The sequence below is a fragment of the Notechis scutatus genome, chromosome 2, assembly GCF_049901735.1.
Source record: "Notechis scutatus isolate UNSWTSFEM ecotype Mainland chromosome 2, rNotScu1.2, whole genome shotgun sequence".
Taxonomy (NCBI): domain Eukaryota; kingdom Metazoa; phylum Chordata; class Lepidosauria; order Squamata; family Elapidae; genus Notechis; species Notechis scutatus.
The window spans coordinates 54,863,298-54,883,925 of NC_142010.1; the positions used below are offsets into that span (position 1 = coordinate 54,863,298).

Here is a 20,628-nt window from a genome sequence, read left to right on the forward strand (position 1 = left end):
GCCACGTGAACCTGGGCAACCTCAAGTCTCATCACTATATGTGGCAATTCCCACAGAACATCAGGAAGGAAGACTTCTTCCTTGGATTTCTTGGATGATAAGCGAATCATCTTCAAAAATACAAGAAAATTCAGTTGCCTCCTCAGAAAGCACCTTTGGGACTTCCTTGGAAGAATCCCACTAAAAGAAGCTTGGGTGAACTATTAAGTTAAAGCAAAGGGCCTCTCGGAGATGTTGCATGGGCCTAATACCCAAATATCCAAAATCAAAAGTCATCAATTTTTTCCTAATCCTGAAAAGAAAAGCATAAATGATGTGCAACATTTCAGCTGATAAGGGTGCTTTCCATTAAACCCTTTGAGTCTGGAAGTGTATTGTGGAAAAATGTTGCATGGAACTATGCAATTTACTTTGGTTTCTTTTTGCCTTTTATAGAAATATGCAACTTACTTCCCCAGCCGCCTGATCCTGCTAACTGATACCTCAAAGGGAAGTTATTAAAAGCAGTTTAAAAAGTTAGAAATGAAGCAGAATGTTCAAAACATATTAAAACTTTGTTGAACTTATTTTTCCGTAGGCAACTTTATACCATAAGTACAGACATTTGTTCTAATAAAGAATTCTATAGGAACAAAAATAAAAGTGCATGCATTTGTGTTTATGTATATGTATGGTTGATTGTGTATATGTGCAGGGTGCTACTACAGACAAGAGTTTTTACACAGCCAGATAGTGTATAACTAGTTCAGATGTTTGAGACATAATGCAAATAATCTAGGAGCAGTTAACATGCTTACATGTAATTGAAACATAATTTTAAAACTTTTATAACAATTTTCAGGTTTTATATCCCGTTGGATATATTCCCTTTCCCTTTTACAAGCTTCAATAAACATGCAAATAAAGAGCTTAGCATTCTCAATTTTGTGCTTCATGAATTCATGACACTATATTTCAAACAGTATTTAATGCTCATTCGTATTAACAATGTGTGCTTTTATTTCAACGGCTAGTGCAAATATATGGGGAAACAGCAGAATTTAACAAAAATACCCATGATTTCATCAAGCCATTCAAATACTGTATGTGCTAGTTTAAAGCTTTCATTTTCCAGCCGATGACTGTGGGAATACTTACAGTCTCATTTTGCTTACTAAATACTGGCATGGCAACAGTGGTCATCAAAACCAATCCCTGATCGTCAGCAAGCTGTGTTTTTTTTTTAAAGAAAAGAAAGATCAAGAGAACACAAACTAAGATCACAATCAAGCCACAGCAATGAAGACATTCAAAGGAAGAGATTTCTGATTTACTAAAATAGTAGCATTTAAGTATAAATCTATACTTTGTATTTATGCATTGTTATTGGGCATTCAAAAACACGGGCTAAGGCTCTAATAAAAAAGTCTTCTCTTTAAAGAAAGAAAACACTTGGTGGGTAGTCCATTCATCTCTTGGATATAAGATGCACATTTTTTATTCATTTTCTGGACATTTGGTTTCTCATAGGAAACCACATCTTTTTTTTCCTAATAATTACACCACTGCAATAAAAATCATGGGGCATTAATGACATCAGTCTTCAGCTGGTTTCTGCATTCTGTTACTGATAAACAGCATGACCACACAGAAATCACTGTAATTTTGGTAACTTTGGATTTTCAAAATGAGCAACGAGAAGATGATAATCTTGCTAACCTTGGCAAACTCCCAGCTCACAGATTGCATTGTTCAGGCAAATTCCAGATAAATAGAAAAGCATTTCTGCATAGTGACTGAACCCAACTCCAATTTGGTTTTCACTGTCAGTCAGTCTGAAGCTTGGACACATTTAAGATATATGTTGTAATTAAACATGCAGTAATTCCATATTACGATTGCGAATAGTTGATATAAAAAGGGGGGAATCTTTCCTTCACAGAATTAATGGTTGATGAACTTTTCTGAAATTGTTCCTAAAATATAAGATAAGAGTTTTTCTTATATGATTTTCCAAGTCCCAGGGGATTTGTCTGGCCTTAGTATGATTTAGGTATTGCAAATGTAAACTATATTGTGTAAGACAAGCATGCAACTAAAAACCCATGAATCTTTACTTACAAATACATATGTAAGGGAAAAAATACTCTTTAATCTTCTACTACCAGCAATACTACTCTATTGCTGGTAGCAGAAGATTAAAATTAAAGCCTTCACATACAAATGAACAAAAATGGACTGTGGTGGGAAAACATTTCCCTGGGATTTTTTATTGCCTCAAGAATTTCCTTCATGCACAATTCCTACATAGGTCTTCTACAGCTTCTTCCACCCATTCCATCTATTTTTATTATGTCCCCAGATGGTAAAATCAGCAGGTTTTGTTGCTTATATTATTCCAACTAGAATGCCAACTAGCATGAAGCTGTACTTAGGGACCCCAAAACAAAAATTCCCAATTCACAAAATGTTTGCGTACAAATGATGCTCTTAAAATAATTGCTGCAATGTGAATGTAAGTAAGTTTAACCATGTTGGGAATGGTTTGGATTAGGTGACCTAATCCAGAGAAACATAAGGGCTTGAGTTCATTCCAAGAAACCAATATGAGTAACCACTGTAATTCACATGAAGATAACGCGAGGGAAGGAGAAGCATATTCTCATGTATACGATTCTGTTACTATAGCTATAGTAATAAAATTGGTTTTATATCTATATGGCAATGGTTTCTTAATCTGGTCTACTTTATAGGGCTGACATCAAGAGCAATTCCAAACTTATCCTGCCCTCCCTGCCTTTGGCTCATGATAATTTAAAACTGCCTGGGCTGCCCTTCAAATCCCTTTTAAAGAACAAGTTGAACATTGGAGTTTAGCAGGAAGAAGGAAGGAACAAAGCTGATGTTCTGATACATTTTTTTATTTTTTATGATGAGCTTCATCTGAATGAATCTGAATACCTGCTAACTGCAGAGGTTGTGTCTTCAGTAGCTACTTTCTACTTGGCCAACTTCAGGGAAGAATAAATGCAGTTCCAACTGTGATCCTTTAAAAAGTAAACATGAGGATGAGTGGACATGAGTTCTCAACTGGAAGTTTCAATACTTGTGATGTGTTCCTTTTTTAATCAGAAACACACACACACACACGCACACACACACGCACACACACCTGTCATATATTTGTAATAAATGCAAACATATATTTGTAGTAATGCAAATCTTCAAAGAAAAAATCAAAGGACTGCAGCAGCAAGTGGCTATAGTTTAGCTAATAAGAAAGAATAAAAGATTTCTTAGTTTAAAGAAAAGAGAATCTAATAGTTGATGCAATTCTCCACAAGACAAGAAGAGGATAATTCTGGTGCAGAAAATATTCTTCACTGTGGCAACCCAGAAAGAGATTTAGACCCCTGCAGCTAAAACATATTCTTTACATTTAATAAAGAGACGTTACAGAAGGGAAGGAGAGTTACTGGCTCTCTAAATGCCAGAGAAGGTGCCTTATAAGAAAGAAGAATCACAGTGGTTGGTGAATCACTCCTATAGGAATGTATAGAAAGACAATATACAGTATGCCGTTTGATACTAGATTCACTGTCAAATGAGCTATCTGCAAGGAGCTAAAATCAGGATGTAATAGAATGACTTCCAGGAATTCTCAAGTATAATTATTCCCTTTCTGTTATTATATTTGGGGACCAGTAATACTTCAGAGAACAGCCATAAATATGGTATATCACCAAAGACTTTAACAAAACCCTGAAAGAAAGGTTAAGCCCTGGAGACTCAGGTGATTCTCAGTTTATGGAAGAGATCTAAGAAAAAGAAAGAGGAATATTGCAAATCAATGACTACCTACACAAATGATATTGACAGAAAAGATTTGACTCCTCGGACAACAGCTTGAGTTATTCACGTGATGGTCTATGGGCATGAGATGCATAGAATTTCACAAAGAATGATTAAAACAAATATTTAAAAAATCTTGCTAGTTTGATTGAAGGGGACATCAAATCCTGTGAGTGCTGGTAATAAAGAAACAGAAAGTAGGATCTCTGATGAGCATTTGCACATAGTAGAAAGTAGAGTAATTATACAAATGGGTCACTCAGTGAAATATCAGAAGGAATATTGGCTCTTAAACCTTGTAGTTTTCAGTATCTAAACAGCAAGGTTCAGCATGTGGGAGTAACAAGAGAAGCCTAAGCTTTTAGTATGGAAAATTAAATGTGACTTAATTATTTTAAGAGATTTACTAAGACGATTCCCTTGATTTAATATAGGACTTGAAGGATACAATTTGTTAAAAAAAAAAAAATGAGAAGAAACCGAAAAAGAAGAGTTGTGATAAATGCTGAAAATGTCTAGAAAATGTTCAGAAATAAAAATGGGAGAACTTGGCAATGTTGCAGAGGTTCAAACAAAAACAATACCGTTGCTGGTGTTCATTATTCCTATTTATTCAAATAGCAATAAAAACTAGCTGGTGGTTTGGACCAATTCTTATGTATTCACTCATGGAGAGTGAATATTACTCAGAGTAATGTTTAAAAGAAGAAGAAGAAGATCCAGTAAGCTGTACCAGTCAGTCTGACATAATACTGGTAACAGAAAGGATTCTAGAGATAATCTGTAAGCATTTGAAAACAATGGATATTTGCAAACAATCAGAATTGGTTTGTCAGGAACACATTTTGCTTAAATAGCTTTATCTCATTTTTTGATCAGAGAATTTTCTTAATAGACTTTAAGGAATGTTGTAACTGCAATATATCTTGATTGCAGCAAAACATTCGAGAAAGTACCTCCTGAAACTGTACGTACCAAACTAATCCAGTGTGGGATGGATGGCACCACAATTAAGTGAATATAGAAGAGGCATAAAATTGTATTAAAGTAATCCTGGATCTTTTGATTCTTCACTATTTTTATTAAAGACCTAGAGGAAAAAGGTGAAGGCATACCTATCGAACCTGCAGGCGATACAAAACTGAGTGGGACAGTTAATACCCTAAAAATAGAAATAAAAATAAAAATGAAGTACACAGTAGAGGAATGAGTTCAAAATAAAATAATGAAACTTAACAGAACATCCCAATGTTCTGCACTCAATAAAAGTAGATCTTCTTCTACTGCTGTAGTTAACTAATTAATCAAAGAAATTTATATGGCTGCCCAACTCACATATATTGAGGTGGTTTACAACATTAAAAAAAAATCCAAATCATAAAACCCCACCCACCCACAGCAGTGATAAATATAATTATACCAACCACTTGATTGGCTCCACATAGCCCCTCCCCCTCAGGGGGAGAAGGCCTGCAGACAGAACCATGTCTTCAAGACCTTCTGGAAAAATAACAAATTGGGAACCAATCTTCTTTCTGGGGGAATATTTCATAGGGAGAGAGCTACCGTTGGAAGGTTCTTGCTCCCACCAGATGTATTTCCCTAGTATATGGGATCTGCAACATACCTGCCTCCCCCTCTCCCCCTGGTGGGTCACTAGATCTAATTGGAGTCCTTCAAATATCCTGGCTCCAAGTCATGTAGGGATTTTAATATGATAACCAGTGTAATTCTTGCAAAAGAGTTGATTCCTGAACAAATATTCCACAAAACTATGCAGGCTGATGTATTTTGAACCAACTGGATCTTCTGGATACTGTTCAAAGACAGCCCCATGTACAGTGCATTACAATAGGCCAAATGAGAAGTGAATCAAGGCATAGATGACTGTGACAAGGTGTTGTTCCAAGTAGGGGTGTAACTGGCCCACCTCTCGCAGTTGTGTAAAAGCTCTCCTGGTCACACTTTGAGTAGAAGTTGCAAGTCCAGGAGAATCCTTAAATTACATACTGGGTCTGTCTGGGGCAGGGCACACTTCATTCATGATGAAAGATGGGAATTATCCAAGGACCAAGGAGCTCTGAACTCAAAGTCACTTCATCTCATCCAGGTTGTCTTAGTCTGTTGCTCCCCTTCTAGACTTCAAAGCCAGGAAAAGGTGGTTGCAGCATAACTTAATTCAAAACAGGCAGTAGTACCCAACTGACTATCATCTGCATACTGATGATATCTCATCCCATGAAGCTGGATGTTTGACACAGCAGTTTCAAATAAGTGACAAATAGGAGCAGAAAAAGTACTGACCCTTGAGCAATCCTACAAAGCAGGAGCCATGTGTCAGATCTCTCCCCCTTCCCCCAATCATCACCAACTGCAAATAGCCTGAGAGGAAGGAAGTTAATCAGGAGAACACAATGCCTCCCCACCACCACCACCACCCAGAGCCATGCACATTGTTATGCACTTAGAAAATGTATGATAACTATGGAAAATATGGACACCTGATTTGGCAATATGAAAAAATGATTTATACCACTCAAACATAGGGATTCCCCCCCCCCCCAAGGTTAGACTTGGGAGAACTAGTTTTATTACATTAGTCATATAGCACAGCAGTCCCCAACCTTTTTGACAACTTTTCCATGGACCAGGAGAGGGATCTGTGGAAAGACAATTTTTTCATGGGCTGGGAGAAGGATGGTTTCAGTTTTGCTTGCTCACCTTCTTAAAAGTTCAAATAAAGATATTTGTCAAATCTACTGCCTGAGCAATTTATGATCATTCCTACATAGATTGAAGCAAAAAGATCTTTCACATGGTCTCTGTTTGCAATGGGCCATAAACATCAATATTTCTAGTAACTGTGAATCACTGGATTTCAAATATTAATATAATACTTAATGCAATTTGTTTGTGTCATTGTCAATACAATTTTATTTTTATTTTGAGGTCTTCTGTATTCCAACCTCAAATAGAAGGATGTGTGTTTGTCCTTTGAAATACAAGAATAATTAGATTAAATGTACTAACAAAGACCAGATTCTTCCACCCTATTGCTTTGATTTTTAAAGGCAAACATATTGCTGCTTCATCTTAAGTGCTTTCATGAAAGGGTATTTTTTTTTACATTTCATGAGGCGCTTCCATTTCCATGTGTAAATGGTGCACGTAAAACATTTAAGCAGACAGAAAGAGATAATGATTTTGAAGGAAAAAGCATTTTATATGTTGTACTATTACATTCCATTTCTCTATGTGTGGGTGTACGCACGCATGTGTATTAATGTAGAATAACCTAAACAGTCACATAACACACACACACACACTTTAAAAGATGAAAATCAGATTTAAATAATAATAAAACTTTTCAGATTCATAAGACTCCAGGGCAAGTTCTTTGTTCCCTTCCTTGCTACATTCTTGAAGAACTTCCTCCATCTCTTTTGAAGCCAGGATTCAGTGGGAAGAGGAAGAGAGATCTTGAATTTGGAGAATTTTCCTCAAAATGGAGTAAAGATTTAGCACTAAGGTACTAAAACCCTGGTAGTACCTTCTCTGAACTCATCCATTATCGCCTCACGTACTCATCCCTGAAGATGAGATTGCCTTTGATACCTGTCCTTCTTCTTGGGACATCTTCCCTAATTGCTCACTTCTCTCTCCCCACTGACAGTGGTGGAATGTCAGGGCTTTCCCTCCATCTCTTGAGAAACTGAGAGCTGGGATGGATCAAAGGGAAGCATGTCTTGGCATTCACATACAGTCCCAAATCTGAAAAGAGTCTAATCCTTTATGGTATATTGTCCACTTTTAGGGGTCTTCAGATGTGTTTACGCCCATCAAAAAAATGTTTAGGCTTGTCCATAGCAGGAAAGCAACAATGCAGTGACAGGGATAGTGAGGGAAAGGAAGAGTGTGTGTATGTAACAGAAGTGTCTATTTTCTAGTAGCAGACTAGGGGAGTGCTGGGATTTATTAAATTGATTTTCTCTATTGTATTGTTGGGTATTTTAATATAAAGCATGAGCTTTGTGCTACAGCTAAAACTTATGAATTGATTAAGTGACAGGAATTTTCTGTAACATATGAACCCTCCTGGTTTCTTAATTCTTCTAATTAGTCTTTACTTTTGAAACTATTTCCTGCCTATTTTCAATGTTTCCCATAACATGTTCCATTCTTAAACCATTTCTTTATGTTTTTATACTTTTTAATAAACAGAATTTAGGTTTCTTTTAAGGAAGATATTTGATATGTCTGATATGGATCTTCTTAGAACCTAATGTACACAGAAAGTCCCTTACTTCCCCCATTAGTTTAGGATATATTTGTAATCATTTACCCTGAAAAGAGTCACCTTCACTGTTTATGGAGATCTGGTTTAGAATTCCTTCTCTGTTTCCTTCTTTTTTCCCCCCTCCCAAATCAAGATCTAATTTCATCCATGACTTTAAAATTATTTTTTTAGTCTGAAATAGATTTTAGGTACTTTCTCCTTGTCTTTGTTACTTATCAAAAATCTATTGGACCTTAAACATTGTCCACAGTCTGAAAACTTTTGTTGTGCATGTCTGGGCTCAAGTACATTTAAGATTCTTCCTCCAAAGTTTTCACTCAGAAAGAATCATTGGCTTATATTTCTGCCTCCTGGTCAGTTTCTAGTTTTTACTATTTCCATAGTAATCTATTTAGCATTCTGGGTGTATATAATGATTATACATATGACAATCATTCAAGTATTACATAATCATAGGAGACAATGGTGGGAAACTGTTCCATTCCAACACCCAAAGTACCATCATTAGAAGCTGAGACTCTAGAATGTCTACAGAATTTCCCAAACAAACAATAGTGATATTGCAGAATAATTTGTAAAATTCCTCTGCTCCTATCTGTCTGAAATGTACCCTCTTAAAAGGAAAAAAAACTGTATTAAGAAACATTTTACATTTCTACAAAGAAACAAACATGTAGAAATTTCCCTCTTTTTATAATATTAAAAAAGCCAACACTGGAAAGTCTGCACCTATGTTTCTGACATTTGGCAGGTTTTAAATCTTAAAAATCTTAGAAGTTATTCCGTGCTAGCAAACATTAGCCAATTCTATTCAAAATAATAGTACAAAGAAAACTGATTGTGAAAGGCAAAACATTGGATTCCTGAAACTCATTTTGGATTCAGCCCCAAGTTTGATTAGGCAGCTTAATAAATCTGTCCAAGTTAAATTAGCCTACATTCTGAATTGCTTAATCAAACTTCAGATCTGACCTTGTGATGAAAACGTTTTGTAATCAGTAACCTAAGAACCCATGAGCAAGGCTTCAAGTATACCCTTGAAGAACTCCAGAATTTGCACTAGAGAATAGCTATTCCATGTGTAAACAACTTGTGTCAATTTGCCAGGATTATGTTCTTTTATAGCAATGTGTCATTGGTCACTTGTTATTCTCCAACTAATTTCTGGAATATGTAAGAACCAGACAAAAAAGCCAGAAAAGAAAATGGAAATACAGTAGAAATAGGAACATTAAAATTATTTTAAAATAGTACAAGCAGTAAAAAACAAAATACAGTTTTTATAGCCATGACAAATTTTGGGGAAGCATCCAGAAAAATGTAATTAATCCAAACTAGTTACCCTTCTCATCATTCATTGGGTAAAGTTTAGAGCTATCAGAATGGCTTTAGAGTTAGATACCCATTGTTCCTAAGAATGAGTAATATAGGTAGTCCTCAATTTATGATCATTCGTTTGGCAGCCATTCAAAGTTATGACAATGCTGGAAAAATAAACTTAAAACCTATACACAAAGATATGGCAATGCTGTGCCCCTGTGGTCACATGATCAATATTCAGGTGCTTGGCAACCTGCCTATACTTACAACTGGAGGGGCACTTCAACTTCCCCCCTTGACTTACAATTACAATTGGGACTGGTATTGCCATCAAAAATCAGTGAGCCATGATTCTGGGGCTGCTTGCTGCCCCATAGGGCAAGGTGCAGGGCAAAGGGTAGAGTTAGGATTATAGGTGGGTGGAGGGTTTGAGACAGTTTCTTATTTTACTGAGGCTCAGGGCTGGGTAAGACCAAACACGGAATGGCTTGGATTGGAATGGGTACTTATTAATAAGCTTTGAGTCTTGGTTAGGAACATTAACAGTGAATGCCAGGATTGCAGTTGTAAATCAACACAGTCATGTGATGTTTTGCTTTATGACCTATAATGGCAATCCCAATCCCAATTGTGGGCATAAGTTGAGCCACCTGCATAAAATGGGCTGGCTTCTGAATGAACACAACATCGTTGTGTTGATCCTAGGAATGTTCACAGGGGAAGTCAGTGTTCTTAAATCATAAATTGTTCATTCAGTGTTGTCAGGTCTGCATCTATAAAGGTTGAAGTCAAGAGTGAAACTAGAAGGCATAATGAAGATGCAGTGCTCCACACACCTATTTTACCTTGAATGTTCAAAGAAGGTTTTCATGTTCAACCAAGAGATATAAATAAGTGACACTTCAAAAAGAAACAAAAAATCATACACCAATCACTGTATTGTAACATTTTTTCTTCTTCTGAAATTCATTTGATTCCATTTAGCTTCTTGGTTAACTTTAATAAAATCTCTAATGTTTCTCCCAGTGCAGTTTCATGACAAGATCAAGACTGTAAATTTCCCATTCTTTATGTAATTCAACACCTTGAAGAATGAGAAAAAACTAAATGAAGCAAAGAATGATGAATGGTGTACCTAGATTTTTCAAAGCAAAATTGTATTAGGATAAAAGGACAGCATGCTGTGCTGAAAGAAAAGAGAAAGGGAACTTCTGGAAACTTTAAATGAACAGTTATTGCCCAAGTCATGTTCTTAAAACATTTGAAAAAGGGGTGAGAACAATATTTTCAAACAGAGCAAAATAATTTTCTTCAGGTGAGCTCTTTCATTAAGATGTGTAATAGATACAGTAGTCTCTCCAGTTTTACAGAGGATCAGCACAAAATACCTCACAATAGGAACAAGTTAACACATCTTGAAGCCTGCTGTTTCCACAAATCATGTAAAACAATGCCTTACTGGCTGTTATAAAGCAATACTTATGTCTGAGAGACACATGGCAGAAGAGGAATCAAGTGTGCTAATTCATGTCCACAAACTCCATAAATAAAATGATTTATTTACTCATAATAAATCATTCCTCCCTCCCCCAAGGAAACAACAAGGAAGAGACCATATATTTTATACCTTGCTAATTCCTTATTATATTTTAAATTGACCTGGACATGGTCCTAATTTGGATGGTTCATTATTAATATAATAACCATTTTGAAATGTGCCATTTCACATGCAAAACTCTATAACATGTTCCCTCTATTTACAAATCCTGTGTGCAATATTTCATTCTATATTCTAACACACATTTAAAGAAAGAAAACTTGTGTCTGCTTTCTTTTGTATCTTTTGTACTACAAAAAAGATACCTTATGTATTTTATGAACTATTTCTAAAATCTATCCACCCATCCCTCCCTCTCTCTATATATATATTTCACTACACATGAAATAACAGGTAATTCTAAGATTTGAAATCTGCCCCATATTCATGAAAATGTTCTGAATGGTAATTGATAGTCATAATTTTAAAAACTAAGAATTATACTGCTATTTCTTTAATTATGCTTAAATGATACCAGCATATGTACATATCATAGGTATCAAAAAAAATGCTGCCAAGAGATTGGCAATTCATAGAGAGTGACTGACATAATCATAAAGATAGCTAAAGTGAAAATAAATTTGATACAGTCTGACAAAGCTGACGTATTATGGGGTTTTTTTTTTAGATGTTCTATTGACCAGTATACAAAGTTGAATCATAAAGTTTCTTTGATCATTTATAACCAAACAAGTTTGACTTATTTCTTGGCTGATCACTAATAGGAACTATCATTGAATCAGGAGGAAACCTACAGATGTATAAAAGGAAAAGAGTTCTAGTTTTCTGAAAACAACTTAATTCAAATCAGATGAAAATAATTGAATGTAAGTGATTCAGCTGTCCTCCTAAGTAGTGATTACTGCTCTGAACTAGTGAACCTCTAATAAACTTTCAGCTATGTAGCTGAGGATGCTTTTTGGATCTATTTCTGTTACAAGAATGAGCAGTGAAAGATAGTTTAGTTGTATAATGACTGTTCCCAAACTAAGGCAACTAATTTAACAATTTATGTTCTGAAAATTGCCCATCTGGATGACTGCCATGCCATGCCATGTCACGGTATATGTGATTCTGCCTTTAAAAATCCCATTGAGTCCATAATAGGGTTACTAGATGTCTGTTTTAATCATATTATATATTTTTGTCATCTGCACTAGCAGTTTGTCCGTTTCCAAATGGATTTTATTTGAAATGCAGGTTTTAACCTACAGAGCCTTAAATGACTTGGAGGCAGATTAGATGAAGCAATGTCTCCTTCCATATTTATCAGCCTATATTTTAAACTCAAGGATGTAATCTCCAAGTGCCCTTACAACAAACAAGTAAATAAAGTAAGGGGGTGGCCACAGAAATGACAATTTTAATTATGATTCAGTCTGCAGTAGATTATCCTGAGTTAATCTGAGGCATTAAAGATCCTAGAATAGGTAGCAATAAAAATATTTGAAGAGGACAGGCTTCAAACTGAGTGCCCCCCCACCTCCCCAAATGGAAATTATTTTAGTAGGATTGTGAAAACTGTTCAAAGGCAAAGGGACTGAATTGCTGCTTTGAATCAAACTTTAGATCAAACAGCCAAATCAGTTGAATGCATTAAATCAAATCAGGTGGCTTGGAACCAATTTAATGGACTTTTGCACATGTACACACATTTTTTTTCTTACCATTAATTCAAATCAAATACTGTAGAGTTGGTTCTTCAAATTGAATCAACCCATTGAATCAATTCACTAATCAAAATCAGATCCTGGGTGATTTGCACATTGCTAGTTTTCAGTATTTTCATAGCTTTATAGTTACTTTTGCTGCAAGTGTTATATTTGATTTTATCATACAGTCTTTCTAATTTGCCTTGCTTTTCTCTGGGAACCACTAATATTTCATCATTGCAATGTATGTTTGTGATACATATGCAACTACAAAAAATTTAATATGGCAAATTTAAATATATTCTTCAGAATGAAGATACACCAATGAAAGGTCAGAAAATATAAGTTATTTAAAACACAGTTCTCTTTAATTGCAACCCTGATAATTTCAGTGACTATGGCTGACAGTAATAGAAAAAGAGTACTGCTTCTTGCAATAATGACTACTTATATGCAAAATGAATCACAGCATGGTTAGCTGGGGAATTCTGGGAGCTGAAGTCCACATACCTTAAAGTTGCCAAGATTGAGAAACACTGCTATATAGATTCAAACAAAATACAGCACATATTCAGCCACCATATGGGAAAACGTGCACTTGTGTTGACTCAGTCATTCATAAAGAATGCATCAACCTGTGCAGTGAGCTTCTTCAAAATGCCAGATGGATTTGAAAACTTCTCATCAAGTTCCACTTGGTTAGGCAAAAATCTGAATGTTATAATGGTAGGATTAAAAATTAAGAAAATGCCTTTTTATCCAACCAACCATTTCACTCAGGGTTTTGTATCATGTTCATCTCAGTAACCAACAATTACTTTTCCTTGATAATAGATCTGATGGTGACAATGTTGCTCAATCAAATCTTTCTTTCTGAGGACTGTAACTCTTGATCCAAAGAAGCTGTTCACTGTGCCCACACTAAGTGTGCAATTCAATAGTACTGCATTTACCCTAGCAAGGTTTTTTTTTTAGTGTTCAAAGAATATTTGTAGGAATCTTGCATTAAATGGCTCTACCATTAGAGATATGTCAGTATGGACATTTTTGAAACAGTAAAAGCCATGGAAGTTAGATGCAGTTCTAAGTAGTATACATAGGAGTATATTCTTAATTAAGAAATATATTTCTGCTAATGCACTGAGGAAATATTAGTGCTTTGAAAAATGTGCATATATTAATATCAACAAACCATTTTGTTTGTTTAGTTAATGCAGAGAAAGAAGCCTCTGACCCTTCAAATATGGTTCCATTAAATCTTCTAGCAAGAGCCCTGATGAGAATTGTGGGGAGCTGAAATTCATTAGTATCTGGAGGGTCACAAATTACTTGCTCTTGAATGTAGCTTAGGGAAGAGGGCAGCTAGCTCAAGGATGATTAGAATCAATGTTATATTTTCAGCCCAAAGAAAATGCTGAAAATTAAAAATGACTGCTGCAAAAGCAAAAAATAATATGGAAAATAATTGATGAAAATTCCTTAGAAGTGTAAAGATGGAACAAGTCCAAGAAAAGAAAACTGACTAATGAGGCAAATGTATTAAACCTTGCAGTCCCTTAACATTTTTTGATATTGCAAGAAAGCCAATGCTGCTGTAATTTATTTCATTTTTCATACTGCCCACTTCTTACCAAAAGTGCCTACAAATCAGAGGTGGTATTCAGCAGGTTCTGACCAGTTGTGGAAAACCACTAGTGGAAATTTTGAATAGTTCAGTGAACCGGAAAATACCACCTCTGACTGGAGAGTTTACAGTATCCTTCCCCTGTCATGCCCACCAAGCCACACTCACAGAACCGGTAGTAAAAAAAAAATTGAATCCCACCACTGCTACAAATTGTACTCAGTGATTTGGAGATCATGTTGCAAAATGAAGATATAGTTATATTTTCCTAATATTTTGCAAAAGAGATTAATATAAGCTTAAAACTTATTTCATACTTTCTAGTGGTGATCCTGGCATTTAGCTGGATCATTAAAGAACTGAACATAAGGGATTCAAGAAGGAAATGGCTGTATCTCTTTGCTTTTAGAAGTCTAAGCCAGAATTCCTGAACCTGTGATAGTATGCTTAAAAACTACAAAACTCCTGTGCAAATATTACAACGAACAATGTTGCATCAATCATATGTAGTAAGATTTAATACCAGAAGAACTTTAGGAACATTATCCTTTCCAGTCTACCACCATAGCTATTTCAAAATTGTGAGCGTGAAAGACATCTTACTTGCAACATGAAAGAGAATATTTAACAAACTTTTGCTTTGTCACTATTCAGTTTCATAACAAATCACTGTGAATGAGGCTAGTTTAAAAGGCGATTATAATTTTTAAGAAACTGTGGGGTTTTTTTAAAAAAGAAAAGGATAAGATGCTGAATAATTCTCTATAACATAGGGGTTTGTTTTTTCCGTTAAAGTTTGCCCATCCATGGCTATTTTCACTGCAAAAGAGTAGAAATTTTCTTTTTTGTACAATGAGAAGAATAGTCAGAAACTATTTGTAAGAAAAACAGCCAGTAAAGAAAATATAAAATATTATTAAATACAATTCCCATCAAATTAAGGTTCTTCCCTAACTATAGATGGTTTAAAGAATAATAATACCCAGATAAAACCATTCTTGCTTCTGTCTAGGTTAAACATAGAAAATGTTATTGCTAATCTATTTGTGCAGACAGTGTCTGCACGAATAGATTAGCAAGATCAGGAGATAGCAAGATCAGGAGAGAAGAATGGGTGGGGTGAAAGGCTGCAGTTCAAAAATAGAGAAAAAAGAAATCAAGCTAGGCACATAGACTGAAAGGCCTTCAGACTCCTACAACTGAAGTTAGATCCTTCAAGAATAAATTTTAAAATAGAGATTACTGTATTACCATGTTAGTGGAATCCTTGGAAGCTACAGATGGTGTTTCCTAATTATATGATGGCATTCCACTTTGAGGCATTTTTTGTTATACTTTTATCTCAATTACATTTGTAAATTATACATGAAATGGCAATGGGCACCAAGTGATATGTTGTAGCAGCCGCCATTATTATTTGTGAGATCATGAAATGCTATGAGATAGCTCTGGAACAGACCATATCAAAGCAGAAGCTGTACACTAATAATACCAGCACACTGCATGGAAACTTTTCTGCACAACATGTATGTTAGATGCACTCAGAGGCTTTTGAGAAGACAATACAATGGAGACCAGTGAAAGAATATAGCTGTGTATATAGTTCATTTGTTTCTCTAGAATAAATACCTTTGAATGACTTCTCTGTAATGATTAAGGCTACCAGTCTGTAGAGATTATATAGAGATTCCCAGTCATCCAGGTCATGGTTATCCCAAAGATTAAGGCTTCCCATTTTTTTTCTAAGTAAAAACAAAATGCATCCTTTATTTGCACAAAGCAGTAGTCCACCCTGTCTTCATTTGGTTTAAATTACTCTCATGTTGTGTCTCAATTGTAACTCAGTGGGTGATATGCCTATACATAGAGTCCTGCTCTGATTTAAACAATGTCATGCTCTCCAGTTCATTAGTGCTGACATTGTTAAGCATTTCACTGATCATCATTGTAAAGTAATTTCATGATGTAGAAGCGTGAGGAGTTGGTGATTTCTTCAAGTATTGACTGAAAGTAGTTTACCTTTTGAGCCTGAGGAAGCTGGGGAAGGAGGGAACAAGAACAGAATAGAAGAGGCCATCATTATATAATGAATATAATATATTTGAGCCACTTTAGCTGCTTAATTAAAAGAAAACACCAAAGTAGTAATGAGAAAAGGAGCTAGCATGAGAAATATTTCTACATTAGGTCAATGCAGGATAGTGGGATTACAGGAAGTCCAGATGACTTTTCTCTGTGGCATACCAGTCATGCTGTTTGTGAAAATGCTTTCATGCTATAAGGAAGAACTTTCCCCAAAGAATGGGGAAATGTACATTCACACAAACAATCCGGTACAGATCCCCTGAAGTCAGCCTTTTATAAAATCCTTAGGAAAATTCATTCTGATCCATGTATCCTTTAATTTGCTTAGATATAATGGTCTGTGATGTTTAAACACAAATATGTGCTGCATAGGTGTGACACAAGAATGGTTTTGTCAGTGGAAGCCATGGAAGCTAAGCATCCTATTATATCTGACTGTTCTATTGAAATCACTGAATCCCTTTGAAACGTTTGACTTTGGCTCGATCATTTTGTTAGAGTATATACATAACTGGAAAAAACAGTTTCCTCCAGGCATTTTCATTGTATCAGGAACTCCAAAAAAACCACCTAAAATGGCCATTAAGAGTACATACTTTCTATTACCTAAAAAGTCATATTATATTTCATAATACTTATGAAAAATGGCCTTTCTCTCTCTTCAACAGAGTTGACTACATAAAGCAAGAATCTACTACTCCCTGCTCCCAGCTTCTGTTTTCCTTAGAACTCCATTCCCAACCATGAAATAGCTGCTATATCATGGATAGAATAAGAAGAAATTTACAATATCACAGTACAATTTTAGTGTGATCAATTACCAGTCACTAGAAATATATGTTTACCCAAAGGGGGAAAAAAAGAAAAAGATTTATATACTACACTGTATTTATGATTTTAAAAAAGTTTCTTTCCACTGCAATCTGGTATAGAGTAATAGCAATATGTCTATGGAGATTCTCAGTCATCCAAATCATGGTTGTCCCAAAGGTGTTTTTTCAAGAGACAACTGGACTTTCTGGTTTTTCTTTGAAGACTTTTAGCTTCTTATTGAAGAAGCTTCTTGGATGAGAAGTGAAATGACTTCAAGGAAAAAACAGAAAGTCCAGTTGCCTTTTGAAAAAGCACCTTTGGAACAGTAATAGTAGTAGTAGTAGTAGTAGTAGTAGTAGTAGTAGTAGTAGTAGCAGCAGCAGTAGTAGTAGTGAATTTATTATAACCTTATTTTAGAACAGTAGTATAATATGTGATATATTGTATGAAGCATAAATAAACCACTCTCTCTTTTAAAACAGCCCATCCTCAGATATTTGGCCTAACCTCTTTTTTCTAAGCTTTCAAAAAGCGGTGAAAATTATTCAAGGATGAGTAAAGACCATCCTATTCCTGAAATATGACACATCAGATTGAGCATTATTAGCCACCATATAACTAGTTTGAATTACTAAATTTGTTGTAAGCTACTCAATATATCAGAGTTCGTAGTAATATATAAAGCAGAATAAATTAAATTTCATGAAATGTGGAGTTATACCATTAATCTGAACTGAAAACCATACAAGGCTAAGTCTACAACTTCACCTTGGCTTGAGACCTAGAAAGTCTGACAGTCTAAAATTTCTTTGTAATTTTAAAAGACAAAATAAGAATAGTCATTTGAAAACTAGTATAAGGAAATATTTTTTTCCCTCCCCCAAAAAAATCTACACATTCATCTTCAGAGTCCCTAAGGTATTCAATAATATGGATGGTTACATCATAGAAGGGTAGGACTGCACTTGTTTGATACCTGCCTATTTCATACTACATGTACAAAAATGCTGCTACTTGGATACTTTGTGGAAATATGACGATAGTATAGTTTGGAATCTAAGGTGGTGGATACCTTCCTTAATCCTGGACTAAAAAGCCATAATAGAAAACAATAAGTTTCCTTAATGAAGGATATCAAAGGAAAACTTTTGAGGGCTGGCCAAATTTAAAGCTCAACTAACAGCCTGCTGTAAGACTCAATCAAATATATTTTCTATTTCACAGGATTTAAGTCCCTCTGCACAATATGGGACATCATGTTTACGTCCTGATTTCCTCCCCAATGATACTAGTAACAAAACTAAACAATATTTAAGCCATCAATTTAATTTTTTTTTAGTAATGTTAGATGAATCCTGACAAAGACCAAGGGCAATTTAGTTCCCATTTAGATGTGCAGCAGGAAAGACTCAAGATTTTCCTTGAAAAGGTACTCTGTAATATTCAACTTCCAAATCTGGCCACAGTCTTCCCTTGGGGTTTGAAAAAAGAAATTTCAGCTTTTGTGCACATTTTAGCTGTGATTCATATCCAATACTTGAAGGAAAAGGGAAGAAATATACACTGCTCAAAAAAATAAAGGGAACACTTAAACAACACAATGTAACTCCAAGTTAATCACACTTCTATGAAATCAAATTGTTCACTTAGGTAGCAACACTGATTGACAATCAGTTTCACATGCTGTTGTGCAAATGGAATAGACAACAGGTGGAAAGCATAGGCAGTTAGCAAGACATCCCCAATAAAGGAGTGGTTCTGCTGGTGGTGACCACAGACCACTTCTCAGTTCCTATGCTTTCTGGCTGATGGTTTGGTCACTTTTGAATGCTGGCGTTGCTTTCACTCTAGTGGTAGCATGAGACGGAGTCTACAACCCACACAAGTGGCTCAGATAGTGCAGCTCATCCAGGATGGCACATCAATGTGAGCTGTGGCAAGAAGGTTTTCTGTGTCTGTCAGCATAGTGTCCAGAGCATGGAGGCGCTATCAGGAGACAGGCCAGTACATCAGGAGACGTGGAGGAGGCCATAGGAGGGCAACAACCCAGCATCAGGACCGCTACCTCCGTATTTGTGCAAGGAGGGACAGGAGGAGCATTGCCAGAGTCCTGCAAAATGACCTCCAGTGGGCCACAAATGTGCATGTGGATGCTCAAACGGTCAGAAACAGACTCCATGAGGGTGGTACGGGGGCCCTACTCCACAGGTGGGGGTTGTGCTTACAGACCAACACCATGCATTTGGCATTTGCCAGAGAACACCAAGATTGGCAAATTCGCCACTGGCGCCCTGTGCTGTTCACAGATGAAAGCAGGTTCACACTGAGCACATGTGACAGACGTGACAGGGTCTGGAGACGCCGTGGAGAATGTTCTGCTGCCTGCAACATCCTCCAGCATGACCGGTTTGGCAGTGGATCAATAATGGTGTGGGGTGGCATTTCTTTAGGGGGCCACACAGTCCTCCATGTGCTTGCCAGAGGTAGCCTGACTGCCATTAGGTACCGAGATGAGATCCTCAGACCCCTTGTGAAACCATATGCTGGTGCGGTTGGCCCTGGGTTCCTACTAATGCAAGACAATGCTAGACCTCATGTGGCTAGAGTGTGTCAGAAGTTCCTGCAAGATGAAGGCATTGATGCTATGGACTGGCCCGCTCGATCCCCAGACCTGAATCCAATTGAGCACATCTGGGACATCATGTCTCGCTCCATCCACCAATGCCACGATACACCACAGACTGTCCAGGAGTTGTGGGATGCTTTAGTCCAGGTGTGGGAGGAGATCCCTCAGGAGACCATCTGCCACCTCCTGATGAGGCCCAGGCATTGTAGGGAGGTCATACAGGCAGGTAGAGGCCACACAAACTATTGAGCCTCATTTTGACTTGTTTAAGGACATTACATCAAAGTTGGATCAGCCTGTAGTGTTTTTTCCACTTTAATTTTGAGTGTAACTCCAAATCCAGACCTCCATGGGTTGCTAAATTTGATTTCCATTGATATTTTTTGTGTGATTTTGTTGTCAGCACATTCAGCTATGTAATGAACAAAGTATTTAATAAGAATATTTCATTCATTCAGTTCTAGGATGTCTTATTTTTGTGTTTCCTTTATTTTTTTGAGCAGTATATGTGTTAGTACAATTTGTTCCTCTTTGCTGAACATCCATTAAGGGTGCCTATTTCAGCACATATCAGAATGGAAATTAATTGAATTTGACTCAGTTTTTCAGTTGAGAACATGAATTTCTCTGCCGTTATTTTGCACTTCAGCTCCTAGAATTCACAAGCAACACAGACATTCTGGAGGCTCTATAAATTGTAATAAGATTTTAGTTTTTAAATACTTGGGTGCCTTGGAGATAATCTAGGTCAGGAGTCAGAGTCATAAGGATGATTTTGGAGTG

General features: G+C 36.2%; 1 protein-coding gene across 1 annotated transcript in view; it reads right to left on the reverse strand.

Annotated features, from left to right (window-relative positions):
* Positions 1-20,628, reverse strand: part of CACNA2D3 (calcium voltage-gated channel auxiliary subunit alpha2delta 3) — a 607,379-nt gene that overhangs the window by 131,121 nt on the left and 455,630 nt on the right. The window contains exon 14 of the mRNA XM_087954773.1: positions 1,138-1,209. Coding sequence (XP_087810899.1) covers positions 1,138-1,209 — 72 coding nt within the window. The remainder of the gene's footprint in view (positions 1-1,137; positions 1,210-20,628) is intronic.